Raw genomic sequence first — 16,989 nt, forward strand, 5'->3', positions numbered from 1 at the left:
TCCCGAGGATCCCTGGCCTGGGGAGAGGACAATCTCAAGCTCCCAGGAAAAGGGGATGATTTTCAAATCAACAGCAAATAAGAAAGGGAAAGGCCGGGACATTGCCACAGCATCTGGGGCTACAATAAGAGTGTATATAAATGTGTATGCACGTCTGTGAGTACATGTGTGTGCACTCACACCAGTGCCTGCACTGGGGGGGGGGTGCATCGCACTAACTCAGCTGAAACAACAAACACTCATTTCTGCTCCCCAAAGCATCACAGCAAAACCCATGTGCTCCTGACGAGCTGGTGGCACAGTGGATAGAGCATTGGCCTAGGACACTGATGATCCAGGTTTGAAACCCTGAGGTCACTGGCTTGAGAGTGGGATCATAGACATGACCCAATGGTCACTGACTTGAGGCCAAGGTTGCTGGCTTGAGCAAGGGGTCACTGGCTTGGCTTGAGCCCCCTGGTCAAGGCACATAAGAGAAAGCAATCAATGAACAACTAAAGTGCCACAACAAAGAATTGATGCTTCTCATCTCTCTCTTACTGTCTGTCCCTCTCTCTCTAAAACAAACAACAACAAAAAACCACATAAAAGAACCCCAAAATCCCAAGTGCAACAGGAGAGTGAAAGGACCCACTTCCCTCGCCAACCTGGGTGCAGATAGACATGCGTTTGAGCTTGGGACAGAGTATCAGTGGACAGCGAGCCTCCTGCCAGGTTCAGTTATCCTCCCCCACCAATGATTACACTCTCGTAGGAACAAGTCCTCTTTCTCTGTGGCACCTATCACCGTTAATTTTTTATTGCCATTGAAATGTAAAACACACACATTATAAAGTGCACATATCTTTCTATTTTCATTTAGTGTGAAGAGAGAGAAACGGGGGAGGAGCAGGAAATATCCACTCCCACGTGTGCCTTGACCAGGCAAGCCCGGGGCTTTGAACCAGCAACCTCAGCATTCCAGGTCAATGCTTTATCCACTGCGCCACCACAGCCCCCAAACCAGACCAGAAGTAGTGGGAGTCACATGGAGAACACAGACATCACTGACACCACAGACCCATTCAGGCTAAAGTGCACAAATCTTAAGTGTGTAGCTTGATTGCTTCATACACACGTCTCCATCTGCCCGTCAAGATGAGAGTGGAAGCATGCAAAGGTTCCCTCATGCCCCTTCCCAGGCAATATCCACATACCCAACTCCCAAGAGCTGCAGGTTTGTGTCACTGAAAATCCACGTGTCCAAGACAGCAGGGTTGACACTCATCTCCTTTGCTAGATGGTGGGCATCACTGAGTGGGGATAGGTCCCCTCTGGTAACCTGTGCCCCAGCACTATGCATGACCCTGGGTGGTGAATAAATGTGTGAACCAACAAAGTGATGCTCACTACCCAGGTGGGGCTGCAGACCAGGAGAAAGGGCCTGCAGTTCACGTGGGGTGTGAGCATTCACTTAGTTCTTGCTGCGTGTCCAGTCTTGGGATGCGACGCACAGACTGTGCCCCTATTTCAGTTCCTCTGTCCTTAGCCTGAAACCAAGACTCCTGGCAGGGATGCAGGCCCCACTGGAAGAGAAGCTGCAGGTGTTGAGGTATGCATGCCCAGCCCACACGGACCAGCGCCTCTGCTCAGACCACACAAGATGGGCCCTCCTGATGTCAGCATCAGTGGCTGCAGGGGTCTACAAGGAAACCACCACCCTGTGGGGGCAGCCCCAAGGCACAGCAGGGTTTGGGGCACAGTCAGTGCAGCCCCCAAACCAGACCAGAAGTAGTGGGAGTCACACGGAGAACACAGACATCACTGACACCACAGACCCATTCAGGAGCCCACCTGCACGTGCACACGTGCCGACCACACATCCCGTTCACACTTCATTCCAAGAAGACTGCTTTCCAGCACAAGTAACAGACAACCACCAACCAGCAGTGGCTTCAACAACAGGATTTATTTTCTTACTCTGAGCTCTGGAGGTGGATGGTTGGAGACACTGGCTTAGCAGCTGCATGTCTCCACAGGCCCAGTGATGCCATGGAGCCATCCACACAGCCCTCAGGGGACCCAGGGACCCCAGCAGACTGCCCCTGCCCTTCCATTGACCAGGACTGTTGTCATGCCACTCTGGACCAATCACAGGACTGTGACTGGCTGCTACCTTTTTGGGACAGGGAGAGGCTGTACCTCCAAGGCCCAGGGCCTCTGGCCACCACAGAAAAGGCAGGGCCCGTCAACAAGGGAGAGGATGGCTATCTGTCTGTCACGAGGATGGACAGCCCACTGCGGGGCCTCGAGCAGCCAGATGGCACTCTTCTCATGCAGCCAGCACTGAGGGAGCACGTGAGGTCCGCCTGTGCCCTGGGAGCACATGTGGCCTTGCCATCAGCACACACACAGAGACCCATGAGGGCTTCACACCAGGTGCAGGTGCGGCGGGCAGTCAAGAGGGGCGAGGGGTGGAGGGAGGGCAGGCCTTGGTGAGCATAGCAGCTACTTTAATGAGTTTGGATTTTATTCTGAGCTTGCAGTCCTGAGCAGGGATGGAACTAAACCTGACATGTTTTTAAGAGCATTTTACTGGATGAATGGCTGACACTGGGCACAGGTGAAGCCAGAGGACAGGAAATGTGTGTGCAGGCCAGAATGTAGAGCTTTAGGGGGCAGAGGTGGGCCAGGGGGCTGTCTCAGAAGCACCTTCCTCGAGTCTGGTGGGTCCCCGGCCCTCTTATCCCTTCCCATCATGTACGGCTCATTACCTGCCTCTGACAAGTTTCCAAGAGCCAAGGTGGTCTGGTCCCTGTGCCTCCAGAATACCCAGGCTCTCTAATGTGCTCAGCACCAATCGGGTCTCCTATCTACAGTGTCCTCGCAGCCCCCATCCTGTCCCTGACACATACAAGCACTCAGTGCAGCTCCAGTGAACGGACATGCAACCACCAGAGCCAGGATCCCGGGGTGCAGACCCCACCCAACCTCTCTGCCGAGTGACCTCAGACAAGTCGCTGGATCTCTCCATGCTTTGGTTTCCTCACTTGTGCACAGATGGAATAGCACCTACCTCTGGCCTTCACAAGGATGAGATGAACCATCACACCTACAAGTTGTCAGTTGGTGTTATTGGGTTATCAGGTACAAACCACCTCCATGCCCAAGCCTCAGCAATCGGAGGGTGGGGACCTGGGCAGGCGCTCTGGGCAGTGGCAGCAGCTTGGCCAGGGGCTGCAGCTGGGCTGGCAGCACACCTGCAGGGCAGGGTCCTCACCCCGAGCCATCTGGCTAGGGCTGAAGGTCATGTCAGAATCAAACTGGGCCTTGAGCAGCTGAAGCTGCTTCATTGCTTGCAGGGCGTCTGGGGTGGCCTCAGCCCCACTCCCCAGAAGGTTGTAGTTCTCACCGGGGTCCTCAGATAGGTCAAAGAGCAGTGGAGGCTCATGGGGTGTCAGAGGGTTGGAGGCGTGGCAGGCAGGGTCTGCAGTGGTGTCACTGTGGATGGAGCCTGGAAAGGGGGGCACATTTGTGCAAAAGGAAGAGGTAGGGGCAGGCTCTGAGGCCTCAAGAGATCATCGGGGCTGGGGGAGGAAGTTACCCTGGGTGAAGAAGTGGGCCTTGTACTTTCCGCTCCGCACGGCAAAGACCCCATGGATCTCATCAGGGAAGGCCGAGTAGAAGAACAGAGTCTCTCGGGGGCTCTGAGGGCAAAGCCAGGGGCCACAAGGCGGGGACCCAACAACGATCAGCCTGCATTAGCCTTGAATGTGCACACCCAGGAATCCCAGAGGCGGCAGCACTTGAATGCTGCTCAGCAGAGGCGACCTGCCCACAATCACTCCCAGGGCCAGGATGTGGGGTGGCTTGCCTTACCTTGCCTGTGCCCAGCAGCAGGGGGCTGAGGTCAATGCCATCCAAGGTGACATTGGGCAGTGGGGCCCGGGCCAGGGCTGCCAGGGTGGGTAGTAGGTCCAGGGAGCTGGCCAGCTCATGGGTCACACCTGGAGGCAGAGGGTCGTGTGGTCACTTGATTCTGCATCAGGGTTAGGGAGGTGGGGCCAGAGTCCATGAAGAGAGGGCCTGAAGACTGACCAGGAGTGATGTGGCCTGGCCAGAAGGCCAAGGCAGGCTCTCGGACGCCCCCCTCAAAGGTGGTTCCCTTTCCACATCGCAGGAGGCCAGAGCAGCCGCCATGGGACATCCGCATTGTCTCTGGTCTGAGATACACAGGATGTCATAAGTGTCTCTGACCAGCCCTGGTGGCCCTAGCCCCACACTTTTAAGTTACATACACAGAAATGGCCAGAAGTTGCCTGTCCCCTCCCAGTCCTACCAAAACCAGCTTCCATGTACTGTGGCCCACCTCCCACGTGCACCTGTAAGTCACCATAACACAGCCAGCATTTCCTGAGACCCTTTATCCCGCTAGGTCCATGGTCAGAAGTCAAGATAGGGAGACCCCAGAACCACAACTATGAGGAATCAACCTGTACAGCCCCACCTGTGCTGGCGTACCCATTGTCTGCAGTGAAGATGACCAGTGTCTCTCCAAGCAGCCCCAGGTCCCCCACAGCAGTCATTAGGGCTCCCACAGCCTCATCCAGCTCCATCAGGGAGTCTCCAAATGGCCCACGGCCTGAGTGCCCAGCACAGCTCTGCCCACTGAACTGAGGGTAGTGGGTATGCTGGGGATGGAGACTGGAGTTAGCACTGAGCAGGGGTCAGAGCAGCTCAGGGTGTGGGGCCAGGGTCACTCACGTGGGAGGCGTAGTACAGGAAGAATGGGCGGCGCTGGCGCTGGGCATCAACCATGAGGTCACGTGCAAAAGCCACATAGCGAGCCTCAAGTCCGGGCAGCCAGGGAGGCTGCGCCTCCACAGATAGATTGGCCAACAGTGGGACAGGGACGAGGCCCTGGTCACAGATGCCTTCGCATGGAGTGGCCGGTGGGAAGCAGGTCAGGTTTTGGCAAGGGCCCTGGGGAGGAAGCAGCTCCATTCAGGGTCTGGGCTGTGGGTTGGGGCTGGGAGGTCAAGGGAAGGGGAGTGGCAGAAAGTGGGTAAGGGGTGGCTGAGGGCCATGGCGGTTCCTACCTGGTCATGGGAGTATGGGATGCCCAGGAATCGATGAAAGCCCTGATTGGGGGGCAGAAAGACCCCCTCAGGCCCCACCCCAAGATGCCACTTGCCAGCCATCCCTGTGAGGTAGCCTTGGGCAGCCAGGACCTCAGCCAGCGTCACCTCCTCCAGGGGCAGGCCCCCTCGGGAGCCAGGCTCCAGAACTCCAGGGTACAGGCCCATCCGAACTGGGAGTCGGCCAGTCAGGAGGGCAGCCCTACAGAGCAGGTCACAGAGTCCGTGAGACAGAGAAATGAAGACTGAGGTAAACACAGGAGATGGGAGAGACCTGTGATTCCCCCACGGCAACCCAGAGGGAACTGGATGGTCAGGGTGAGCATAGGGGGAGGGCTCCCCTGTCCCCTTGCTCACCGGGAAGGGGTGCACAGAGACACAGGCACATAGAAGTCCGTGAACCGCAGTCCCCCTGTGGCCAGCTTGTCCAGGTTGGGTGTGGTGGAACTGGGGTGGCCATATGAGCCCAGGTCCCCATAGCCCAGGTCATCAGCAAAGATTAGCACGATGTTAGGTGGGCGGGCAATAGCCAGACCTGCAGCCAAGGCCAGAGCAAACGCCCACAGAACCACCATGGCACAGGGCACAGACAGGCTTGTCACGAAAGACCCTGGGGAAGTAAGGCAAACCAGCTCCAGTAAGCTTTGCCCCTGAGACCCCAGGCCAGGCACTACCCTTTCCTGAAACCCCAGAACCAAATAGTCCCGAGTCAGACAACAGCACGCTTTCTGAACTGCTGATGAACCGGCTAACCGGAGACCCCACCCCTCCACCCCCAACAGTAGCCTGGGATATAACTCCCTGGAGACCCTTCTGCAGCAGGACACCTACAGATTCTCGTCTGAGCTCTGACCTTCTTCACCTAGGGGTCCCGGCCCGGGCTTGCGGTCAGGGTAGAAGTCACATGACACTGACCCACAGGGTCCGGCGCGGCGGGAGAGAGCAGGAAGGAGCCGCGGGGGGCGGGTCCCGGACAGCAGACAGCGGAGGCACTTCCGCTTCGGCCCCGCCCGGGCCCGCCCCGCGCTCCGGTGACGCGCCGCGCTGCGCGCGGGTCTCGAGGGAGGCGGGGCGGGGCGGGGCAGGGCCCTCCAGGGAAGGTCCGGGCTGCTCGCTTTTGGGACCGTTCGGAGTTTGCAGTCGCGGCGGGCTGTCAGGCTGGGGCGGGTGCGTGCGAAGCCTCTGTGCTTCCGAGGCCGTTGGCGCCGGGGGCGCTGGCCTGGGGGGCGGTGCGAGGCTTCCGGCGTTCGCTCCTGGTGCACAGGGGCTGTCCGGGCTCCCGCATCTGTGGGGCGGGGGACCGTCCTTACAGGACCTGAGCGAGGGCGTGTCCCGGGCGCCCGGTGAACCAGCAAACCTCTGCTGGCTTTTCATTCACACCATTTGTGCTGATCTTGAAACACGAGATGGCGAATTCTTTCAAGCCCTCCACCCTTCGTGCATGTGTGTGTGTGTGTGTGTGTGTGTAATGTGTGTGGTGTGCGATGTGTGTGTTGTGTGTGTGTCGGGCATCTGGGGTCTGGTCTGACTCCAGGGTACACCGGTGGGAAAGATCCATCAAAAGAGAAGATGCCTCGGCCCTGACCGGTTGGCTCAGTGGTAGAGCGTTGGCCTGGGGGAGTCCCGGGTTCGGTTCCGGCCAAGGCGCATAGGGGAAGCGCCCATCTGCTTCTACACCCCTCCCCCTCTCCTTCCTCTCTGTCTCTCCCCTTCCCGCAGCCAAGGCTCCATTGAAGCAAAGTTGGCCCCGAGCGCTGAGGATGGCTCCATGGTCTCTGCCTCAGGCGCTAGAATGGCTCTGGTTGCAACAGAGCAGCGCCCCAGATGGGCAGAGCATCGCCCCCTGGTGGGCATGCTGGGTGGATCCCGGTCGGGCGCATGGGGGAGTCTGTCTGACTGCCTCCCGTTTCCAACTTCAGAAAAAAAAAAAAAGAAAGAGAAGATGCCTGATCTGGCTCTGTCAGTGGACAGACAGCCTTCGACAAATGACTTCCTCTTTTGGTCCCCAGTATGTTTAGCTGTCTCAAAGTAAGAGAGGGACCCCAGAGGGTTAAGTGGGTAATGTACTCACTCAGTGCACTGCCCGCCCCAGCAGGTCCCCTAGGGCAACTACCCGACCCTCTGACAACCTTCCCCAGGATAGATCTCTGGCCTCAGGTTCCTCCACAAGCTCAGGGTACCTCTCTGGGACCTCTGATCTGAGGAGGAGTAGGACCTGGGCTACTTGTTTACTGACCCTGGGCTGGATGGGAGAGCAGACGGGTCTGGAAAGGCCTCTAGGACCAGGGTTGTGCCAGGACACAGCTTCCATGGAAGCCCAGCTCTGTCTGAGGAGCCAGCATTTTCCTGATGCAACATATATAGATTCAAGGTGAGGGGCAGTGTGAGGAGCAAAATCCAAAGGGCAGAGGCTCCCAGAGGTGGGGGGCTGACTTCATGGAGAAGGAAGGGGCCCGTCTCCAGGAGCCATCCCCTTGGTGTCCCCTTCCAGCGTGGTTTCTGGGCTTGTGCGTGGGAGCAGAATGGAGTGGGTGGCCAGGACAGAAAGTTTCTCCAAAGCCCAGAAATCTTTGAACCTGTAATTGGAGCAATCACAGCTGGTGGGCGCTGTGAATTTCAGTTTAAAAGGAAGCGACCAAAGGCTCTTTCTGCTCTTTGAGCGGCAATCTGGGAACTACCCCAGGCAGCAAGGACCTGCCCTCATTCTCAGAAAGAGCCTGCCCATGGTTGTAATGTGATGTAAATGGTGACACTGTCCCCTGTGGTTTCTGGAGGCTGCTCAGGTGTGCACACAAGGGACAGTGAAGCCAGCCCAGCCCTGACCTCTGGGTGGGGGAGGCGGTGCATGTGCCACCAGCTATGTTTGTTCAAAGGCAAGCCTCTGTCGGCATCTGAGTCTTTTGAACGTGTGAGTTCTTTTTTGGCATTGCTGCAGGAGCTGGCAAGAGGGTCAGCTTGGGGCAAAGCTCCAGTTAGAGGTGGCCCACCATAGTGCTGGAAGTGGCTCTGGACCCCTGGGCCACTGTTAATTTAGAACAAACGCCCACAGTTAGCGGAGGGGCCTTGCAAGGAGTGGTGTGGGTCTTGTCTTTCTGCCCCTAAGACTAGAGATGAGCAAGGCCTCCATCTCTTGGGCCTACATGCTGTGGGTGGGGGACTGTATCCTCCAGTCTTATAGGCCAGATTCTCATTTTCAGGAAACTTCCATGATGCCTGATAGAGCAGACGAAGGCAAAGTGGCCCTGGAGGTTCAGCAATCTTTCCCAGTCACCTGTGGGGACTGTGGAGCTATCTGGTAAGCGTGGTACATTTCCTGGGGGCATTCTGGTCCACGCCCCCAGGCCTCCAGAATCCATCGACATTACATGCCTTTGCCATGTGGTGGGGATGGGTGAACTGCTTCAGTGGGAACATGGCCACCTGAAGGGTCCCTGCAGTGTTTACTGGACCTGGCTGATGTGGGGACCTGGGACACCAGAGGCCAGCTGCTCAGGCCTTTGCCTGCCCCTGTCAGTCTGTTTGACCTCCTTGCCCTCAGCAAATACCTGGTCACCCAGGTTCATTTTCTTCCCTTTAGCCACCCAGAGGCCATCTGGTTGGTCCCAATTCCAGAGGATTCTTTTGGTAGGTGCACACTTCAACCAAGGGAGGTGGCAGGTGACAAAGATTCTTTGCTTGACCAAACGTCAGCCAGGTTCCTGAACCTTTAAATAGGTCCATATGTACCCTTGTAAAATCCAGTTTTAACGAGAACCCTGTTGAGTCAACTTAGCAAGAACCCCCCTTCAATATCTGATCAGCTTCTTTACCCTCCACCATGCCTAGATGTGTCTGATCACCTGCCTGCCCTCAGCAAGAGTCCTGGTGGGTGGATTTAGCCAGAATACCCCTCACCCTTGATGTTTTTTTTATAGTAACTTTCCGCCCACCCCCACCTGGTCCTTGGCTATTGTACAAGAGGAAAAGATTTCCTTGACCCTCACAGGGTCCCTGGCTGGGCCTGAAAATTAATCTGACAAAGAATTATCGGCCCTGGCCAGTTGGCTCAGTGGTAGAGCGTCGGCCTGGCGTGCAGAAGTCCCGGGTTCGATTCCCGGCCAGGGCACAGAGGAGAAGCGCCCATCTGCTTCTCCACCCCTCCCCCTCTCCTTCCTCTCTGTCTCTCTCTTCCCCTCCCACAGCCAAGGCTCCATTGGAGCAAAAGATGGCCCGGGCGCTGGGGATGGCTCCTTGGCCTCTGCCCCAGGCGCTAGAGTGGCTCTGGTAGCGACAGAGCAACGCCCCGATGGGCAGAGCATTGCCCCCTGGTGGGCGTGCCGGGTGGATCCCGGTTGGGCTCATGCGGGAGTCTGTCTGACTGCCTCCCCGTTTCCAGCTTCAGAAAAAAAAAAAAAAAGAAAAGAAATATCAACAGGAGAAAAGCATATACATTTATTTAATTTTACAAGTTATATGTGATATAGGAGACTTCAGGGTGCTGACCTTGCTGTGCCTTATCTGGAATTTTTGACCCCTAATGGTAAGGCTAGCTCCCTCCCCTCCTTCCAGTCTATTGGGATATCATCACTTTCTCTGTGGGGACTTCCCTGGCTCCTGGTTCCTCCCACTAGGTGTGAGCTGCTGCTCTTGGGCTCCTGTGAATGAAGGGTAATAATCTTACACATTCAGCTGGTTGGTGGAGGCATCAACTAATTAACATGGGCAGGATTTAGCCATCTCTAGCATGTGGCAAGTCTGTATTTTTATTACTGTTATTGTTATGTGTGTGATGGGTGGTACAGGGGAGGGGCCGTGAGACTGTCCCAACAGGGAGGTTCTCCCACAGGGGGCACCGTAGCTGAGGCCTGGGGAGAAAAGGGGTTTTCCGATTGAGGAAAAGGTGGAGTGGTGAAGACAGGTTGTCACAGCTGAGTTAGGAGCAGGGGCCAGGTTTCATGACAACGGTGTATGCAGGGGAAGGACCCTGAGGCTGCGTCAGAGATTCGCTCGGCAAGGAGGAGAACCAGTCTCAGACCAGATGACACTCAGATGAGATGGTGACTGTTTCTCAAACTAAATCATACCAATCATTGAAGTTCATCACATCATCCTATGAGCATTTTATCAGGAATGCCAACTTTACCCCAGAAGCAAGTTCTGCCCAGACCAGGTGTGGGGCAGTTTTCAAGGAACTAGATGGAGCTCAGAGCATCTTCTCCAGTAGATCCAATATTTGGTTCCCAAAGTGGCTGCAGGCAGCATCCTGGAGACTCATTGTCTGGCAACCAGGACGCCCCCTACAGCCTGGTACAGACAGGTTGGGTGTGGTGGGCTGATAGGTGGCTGCCATCACGCAGGTTCAAGGGCTTGAGAAAGGCACCTGGGCCACAGCTCCAGGGCAGGGCAGGGAAAGTTTAAAGTAAACACAGGAAGAGAAGATTTTGATACCAAGACAACAGCATTCTTTTGTGAAGTCCTGAGGAATAGGTATTAAAGGAAGATGATCCTACATCGGGGAGACCTGACTGTGAGCATAGGCTCTGGATCTGAGGGGCTGGGATGGTGTTGACAGTTCGCACTCTGCTAATTAAAACCTGTGCTCACGACAGCCCTGTGAATGAAGCTCAGATACTGGAAATTCCTTGGTTTAATGGAGAAAAAGTCATCCAAAGACTGAGAGAGACAGGAATGTACTGTGCCTGACCAGCTCACTGGTCCCCTGTCCTCTGGGAGGGCCTGAGGATACCCTCCCACCAAGACATTAGGGTTGTACTCTGGAATAGTGAATGGGGCAGCAGCACGTTTGAAAGGCTCTGGGGAGGCTGGCCTCTGTAGGGTAGAAATGAAATGAGGTTAAAAGATACTGGGTGGCAGAGGCCATGTGGCCAGGCAAGTGATGGTCAAGAAGAATGGTGTGGCCTCAGAGACCTCTGGCTCATTGGCCATTCAGTCACCCTTAGGACAAAAACAGGGCACTATCAGTGGAAGTGGGGGCAGGGATGGAAAGACCCTATGTCTCAGGAACATGACTTGAACTTGACTCACAATGCTCCTCTTCCAATTCCTGGACATGAGTCATTCACAGACCTGGAGCCTTCTGCCAGAGGGAAAGACCTGGCGGAAATACCCAAGGCTGTATGGTCTTCCCTTGGCCTCCACTGCAGGGAGGTGCAGACTTTGGCCAGGATGGCTGTGTACTGGGGGAAGGGACACCTCAGGCTCTCACAGACCACTGGGCTCTGGCTCTGAGCTAATGACACTTCCCAGACTCTCTGATGCCCCCCATACACCCATAGTCCACTGATCAGAAGGTTCAGATGAGACATGCATTTTGGGACACAGCCCATCTCACAGTGAGTATGTGAATTTATCTTGTGTTAATTTCCCCAGTTCTCAAGGCATATGGTTTGGATAGATGTACTGAGCAGTAGGCCAATGCAACATTACCTGCTGATCCTGGCAAGGACTCAGGTGGGAAGCCCAGTGGGGGCTCTCAGGGCTCCTTCCTGTATTAGTTGAGGGAACACCAGCTACTTTGCCAAATAACCCCCAAGTGCTAGTGACTTAATACAATTGATGTTTATTTCATGCTCACAGAAAGTTCACTTTGCAGCATGGGCAGGGAGGGGGGTTCTCTGCTCCATCTAGTCGTTCAGGGACCCAGGCCAAAGGAAGTGATGCCATTTTGATATTTGGATTTAAGGTCATCCTGGAAAGGTGAAGAAAACATACCCTGGCTGGTTGGCTTAGTGGTAGAGTAGAGCATGGCCTGGCATGTGGATGTCCCGGGTTCGATTTTCAGTCAGGGCACACAGGAGAAGCACCCATCTGTTTCTCCATCCCTCCCCCTCTTGCTTCTCTCTCTCTCTCTTTCTCTCTCTCTTTCTCTCCCCCTTCTATAGCCATGGCTTGATTGCACCGATTTGGCCCCAGGTACTGAGGATGGCTCCATGGCCTCTGTCTCAGGTGCTAAAAAGAGCTGGGTTGCTGAGCAATGGAACAATGCCCCGGATGGGCAGAGCATTGCCCTCTAGTGGGCCTGCTAGGTGGATCCCAGTCAGGGCACATTTGGAAGTCTGTCTCTCTGCCTCCCCTCCTCTCACTGAATAAAAAAGAAAAGAAAACATATGCAGGATTGAGCAATACCTATTTGTGGGTTAGACCCAGGAGTGGCCCACACTATTTCTACCCAAGTTGATTACAGAACTCTGTGACATGGCTCTACCTGAATGCAAAAGAGGGTGAGAAGTACAGACCCGGCTGAGAAGGTGGCACACAAGAGCCAGCAGCTGGGGCATCAACTTTCTGGGACAACTGTCTATGTTGGGGAAGATTGTGCTTGCAATGATTCTATAGCACTAATTCTGTCTTCAATCCCTTTCTGCTCAAACTAGCCATACATATATGTCTGTAATCTACACCCAAACCCTAGCATTTATAGTCAGTGAAGTGAGAGGTCAAGGAGTAGGAAGGCCATGATGTGAAGAATCACATGGATGGCAATGGATGAGGTCAGAATGGGGTGAGCAGGCAACTTGTGATCAAGACACCAAAGTCTTCAGTGACAAAAGGACATGGTTGATTGGGGTGACCCATTAGATCACTGCTCTATTCCTTGTGTCTCATACTCTGTGTGTGTGTGTGTGTGTGTGTGTGTGTGTGTGTGTAATGAGCATTTTAAAATGCAGAATGTACTTCATTTATGCATTCATTTAATATCTGTTCAGCAAAAAAAAAAAAAAGATTCAACACTTATATGTGCTGACTGCTGTGGCTTAATAAGAAAAACACTTCCAACAATATAGTCTAAAGCCCTGTATTGCAAAACACTCATAAATGCTGGCAAAAATATAATAAGCGTTTTTTGAAATGTATAGCTGAGCTTGAAAGAAAGCAAGGTGTATCCTCAGTGACACAAAATGAAGTGGAAACTAAAAGCCACAGGGTTAGCACATATGACAGTAGAGATATTCTCAGTACCAGGAACTTAAAGCTTTGGGTTTTAATGGCTACACAGGAGACAAGAGACAGGTGCTTGGGCCCATGCAATATAAGAAGTTGGAATTTAGATTTTCATGCAAACTAAGGAATCTTAAAGACCCATAATTTCAGTGAAAAGCTAGAAAAATGGGTTGGGGTGGGAGGAATCCTGCTTTCCAGGAAAGAAGGAAAATGTTTTGTAACGATCTCACAAGATGGAAATCAAATCTCCCATTAAAATTCATCAGTATAGATTTGCCTTCAAATGGGTGTGAATTTTAAACATATACTAGCTGGGTGGTTTGGAAGCAGGTGAAGTGTTTGCAGGTTAGCAGCACTGAGGCACCACCTGAGCAAATGCAAGTCACTTCTAGCAGAGTATCCCAGCTTAGTCCCTCCAGCTTCCCACAGATGAGGTTGGCCAAACATAAGATCACCATCTAAAATCACAAAACATGGAAGTATGCTAAAAATATTCACAGAGATAAAAGATGCAGTTGGAAACCTGAACAAGGAATGAAAAAATAACAGATCAGAAAGAAAAGAAGTAATCTGATATTTGAAAAGGAATAAAATATAACATTAGGAATAAATATCATAATAAGTCTTTAATGAGCAGGTTAAATAGCAGACTAGACACAGCTGAGAATTTTGGAACTAGAAGATGGGTCTGAAGTAATTACTCAGAATATAAAATAGGTAGATTAGGAGATGAGAACATTTTGCAGAAGAAAGAATAAGACGGTTCTGGCCGGTTGGCTAGAGCATCAGCCCTGAGTGTGGAAGTTCCGGGTTCGATTCCTGGCCAGGGCACACAGGAGAAATGCCCATCTGCTTCTCCATCCTTCCCCCTCTCCTTCCTCTCTGTCTCTCTCTCTTCCCCTCCCGCAGCCAACGATCCAATGGAGCAAAGTTGGCCCGGGTGCTGAGGATGGCTCTGTGGCCTCTGCCTCAGGTGCTAGAATGGCTCAGATTGCAGCAGAGCAACGGCCCAGAGGGGCCAAGCATTGCCCCCTAGTGGGCTTGCCGGGTAGATCCCAGTCCGGCGCATGCGGGGAGTCTGTTGTCTGCCTCCCCCCACAGCTTTTCTTTCTTTTTTAAAAATAATTTTAATGGGGTGACATTGATAAATCAGGGTACATATGTTCAGAGAAAACATCTCCAGGTTATTTTGACATTTGATTATGTTGCATTCCCATCAATCACCCAAGGTCAAATTGTCTTCCGTTACCTTCTCCCCCCACAGCTTTTCACTTCTGAAAAATACTAAAAAAAAAAAAAAAAAAAAAAGTTAGAAGGAGAAGATCTAACACATTTGTTTAAAATGTTTAATCCTAAAATATTTCATACTTTAGCCTGACCAGGCAGTGGAGCAGTGGATAGAACCTCAGCATGGCAAGCAGAGGACCCAGATTCAAAACCCTGAGGTCATTGGCTTAAGCGCAGGCTTATCTGGCTTGAGAGTGGGATCATAGCCATGATCCCATAGTTGCTGGTTTGAGCCCAAAGGTCACTGGCTTGAAGCCCAAGGTTGCTAATTTGAGCTCAAGGTCACTGGCTTGACTGGAGACACCTGATAAAGGTACATATGAGAAAGCAATCAATGAACAACTAAGGTGACACAGCTATGAGTTGATGCTTCTCATCTCTCTCCCTTCCTCTCTCTCTCAAATTAAATAAACAAATAAATAAAATGCTAAAATTTAAAAGACAGGCAATACCAAGTATTGTCAAGGATGTGGAGAAAATGAAAAAATAACTAAATATAAATTGGTACTGTACTACCGTTTTGGAAAACTGCTTGCAAATTATTTTTAAGTTTTCTCATTGATACAAGAGAGAGAGAGGCACCAACTCGTTTCACTTAGTTGTTCAATTTAGTTGTGTACTCATTGATTGCTTCCCCTACTGGGGGTGGACTAGGGGTCAAATGTGACCTCTTCCCGGCCAGGTTGACATTTTATCCACTGAGTGTCCAGGGCTGCAAATTTCTTAAAAAGTTTGCATACATCTGCCATTAAGAACATTCTATTTCTAAGTATTCAACTAAGAGAAAGGAAAGCACCAGTCCACACAAAAACTTGTGCACAAATATTCATAACTGTCCCAACATAGAAACAGCCCAAATATGTACAAGTGATGAACTGATAAGAAGAATGTGCTATTTTCATAAAATGGAGGATTACTCAGAACAAAAAGTGAACTGAGTGGATGATCCCTAGGAGGGCTTCCTCAGGTTAGAGGGTGGGGATGAGGGTGGAAGGGCACCCAGGCAGAAAGTAGGCCAGGGATCCCCAGGCATTGAGAAAGTCAAGGGGAAGGAGCTAGGAATCACCTCTTTAAAAAAGGCCAAGTGCTTGCTGACCTGACAGCTGCACCTCTACTCTGACATAAGGGTCTCTCTGGTTTCACTTCTTCCACTGTATTGAGGGAGCTGTTCTGTGCCCTGCAGCTGGAGTCAGCTGAACCCACCCCACGCCAGCAGGCCCCCCAGGCTGAGATGGATTGGATCTCATGTCATCTGGGCTGTGTGGCCGGCTCTTCAGCTTCTGTTGGCTCTTCCATCTTCTGATCCCATTTGCATTATGTCTTCCAGAGATCCCTTAAATTGTCATAATCCTGTGCCTCCCTCTCAACACTGGGTTGCATTTATTATTTTAAAATATACATTGTTCTTTTTAATACTACCATATTACACACTTAAAAATGGCTAAGATGAGGCCTGGCCTGTGGTGGTGCAGTGGATCAAGTGCTGACCTGAGGTCGCCAGTTCAAAACCCTGGGCTTGCCTGGTCAAGGCACACATGGGAGTTGATGCTTCCTGCTCCTCCCCCTTCTCTCTCTCTCTTTCTGTCTCTTTTCTCTAAAATGAATAAATAAATTTAAAAAAGAAAAAAAAAGATCAGAGCAGAAATAAATGACAGACTAAAAAAATTTTTTTAAATGGCTAAGATGGTAAATTTTGTGAATTTTTTTATAATAGTAATAATAAAATAATAATAAAAACCATAGTTCTTGAATTGTCAGTGAACTTTGGGAAGAAGGAGAGGTAAACGTGGACAAAATGCAGTCCTGAATGAAAAAGTACTTGAAATTTTTAATGTGAAATTAATTAGGTAGATATTTTTTCATTTTATTGATAAAATAATATTTTAAATCTAATGTTATTTTCTAAGAATAGACAACAAAGATCAGCCATCTCCTCACCTCACTCTAGGTTTTGCTGCTCTATGTGAATCACGTTCATTAGAATGCATTTCTTCAGTTGAGAGTATAGAAACCAAATTTGAACTTGCTTATGATGATCATAAAACTTTGAGTATTTACTCAAATACGCATCCTGGGCTAGTGGTACTCCCCTGAAGTTCACTATTTAGCAGGCAAATGGCAGGCATTTTGCATCCATTATGTCATCTAGCCCTCACAATTGCCCAGGAAGCCAGGCACTGACTTGCAAGCCCTTGAAGGCAGGTACCTTGCCACATACCCAACATCTGAAACAAGGCCTGGAGTTGAATGAATGAGGGCATGAAACAATTTACTACCATTGTTCCCAACTTACCAGAGCATACACAGAGGAACAGGGAGGCTAAGAGGCTTTCCCAGGCCACCTGGGTGTCTGGTGCCTGAGCTGGGATTCCTGATCTAGGCACCTGCTCCATGGCCAGCCCTTTGACTTCTCCATTCTGTGGGTTTTCAACCTAGAGGGGACATTTATTGGCGCTTAAAACCAAATGAAGAAAAACGGAAGTGCTATCAGATTTCAGGGACTAAGTTTAGGGACTCAAACCCCTTCAGAACCTTCCTGGTCCCCCATGTCGGTGTGCTTTCTTCTCAAGGCTGGAGTCTTGGTCACCAGTAGCTGCTGAGTTCACATCTCTTCTATACATCCAAAGAGTGGAAAAAGTGTTTC

General features: G+C 51.8%; 1 protein-coding gene and 1 long non-coding RNA gene across 5 annotated transcripts; both read right to left on the minus strand.

Annotated features, from left to right (window-relative positions):
* Positions 1-3,094: 3,094 nt before the first annotated feature.
* Positions 3,095-6,110, minus strand: ARSA (arylsulfatase A). 4 transcript variants are annotated; one of them, XM_066358802.1, is made up of 9 exons: positions 5,971-6,110; positions 5,475-5,727; positions 5,079-5,319; positions 4,744-4,962; positions 4,501-4,670; positions 4,078-4,202; positions 3,859-3,986; positions 3,584-3,686; positions 3,095-3,493 (listed from the first exon to the last, which is right to left on the minus strand). In XM_066358802.1, exons 2-9 carry the CDS (start codon positions 5,690-5,692, stop codon positions 3,153-3,155), a joined length of 1,545 nt encoding a protein of 514 aa, XP_066214899.1. In that variant the 5' UTR covers positions 5,693-5,727; positions 5,971-6,110; the 3' UTR covers positions 3,095-3,152. The 4 variants fall into 4 exon arrangements, with proteins under 4 accessions (XP_066214899.1, XP_066214897.1, XP_066214898.1 ...); XM_066358800.1 differs by having other exon boundaries at positions 6,033-6,081; XM_066358801.1 differs by having other exon boundaries at positions 4,501-4,652; positions 5,949-6,078.
* Positions 6,111-13,967: 7,857 nt separating this feature from the next.
* Positions 13,968-16,726, minus strand: LOC136387400 (uncharacterized). Its single transcript, XR_010748118.1, has 3 exons — positions 16,639-16,726; positions 15,834-15,939; positions 13,968-14,342 (listed from the first exon to the last, which is right to left on the minus strand). It is a non-coding gene; the product is annotated as an uncharacterized lncRNA (long non-coding RNA).
* Between the last annotated feature and the right edge of the window lie 263 nt (positions 16,727-16,989).

The sequence above is a fragment of the Saccopteryx leptura genome, chromosome 1 (assembly GCF_036850995.1).
Source record: "Saccopteryx leptura isolate mSacLep1 chromosome 1, mSacLep1_pri_phased_curated, whole genome shotgun sequence".
Classification (NCBI taxonomy): Eukaryota; Metazoa; Chordata; class Mammalia; order Chiroptera; family Emballonuridae; genus Saccopteryx; species Saccopteryx leptura.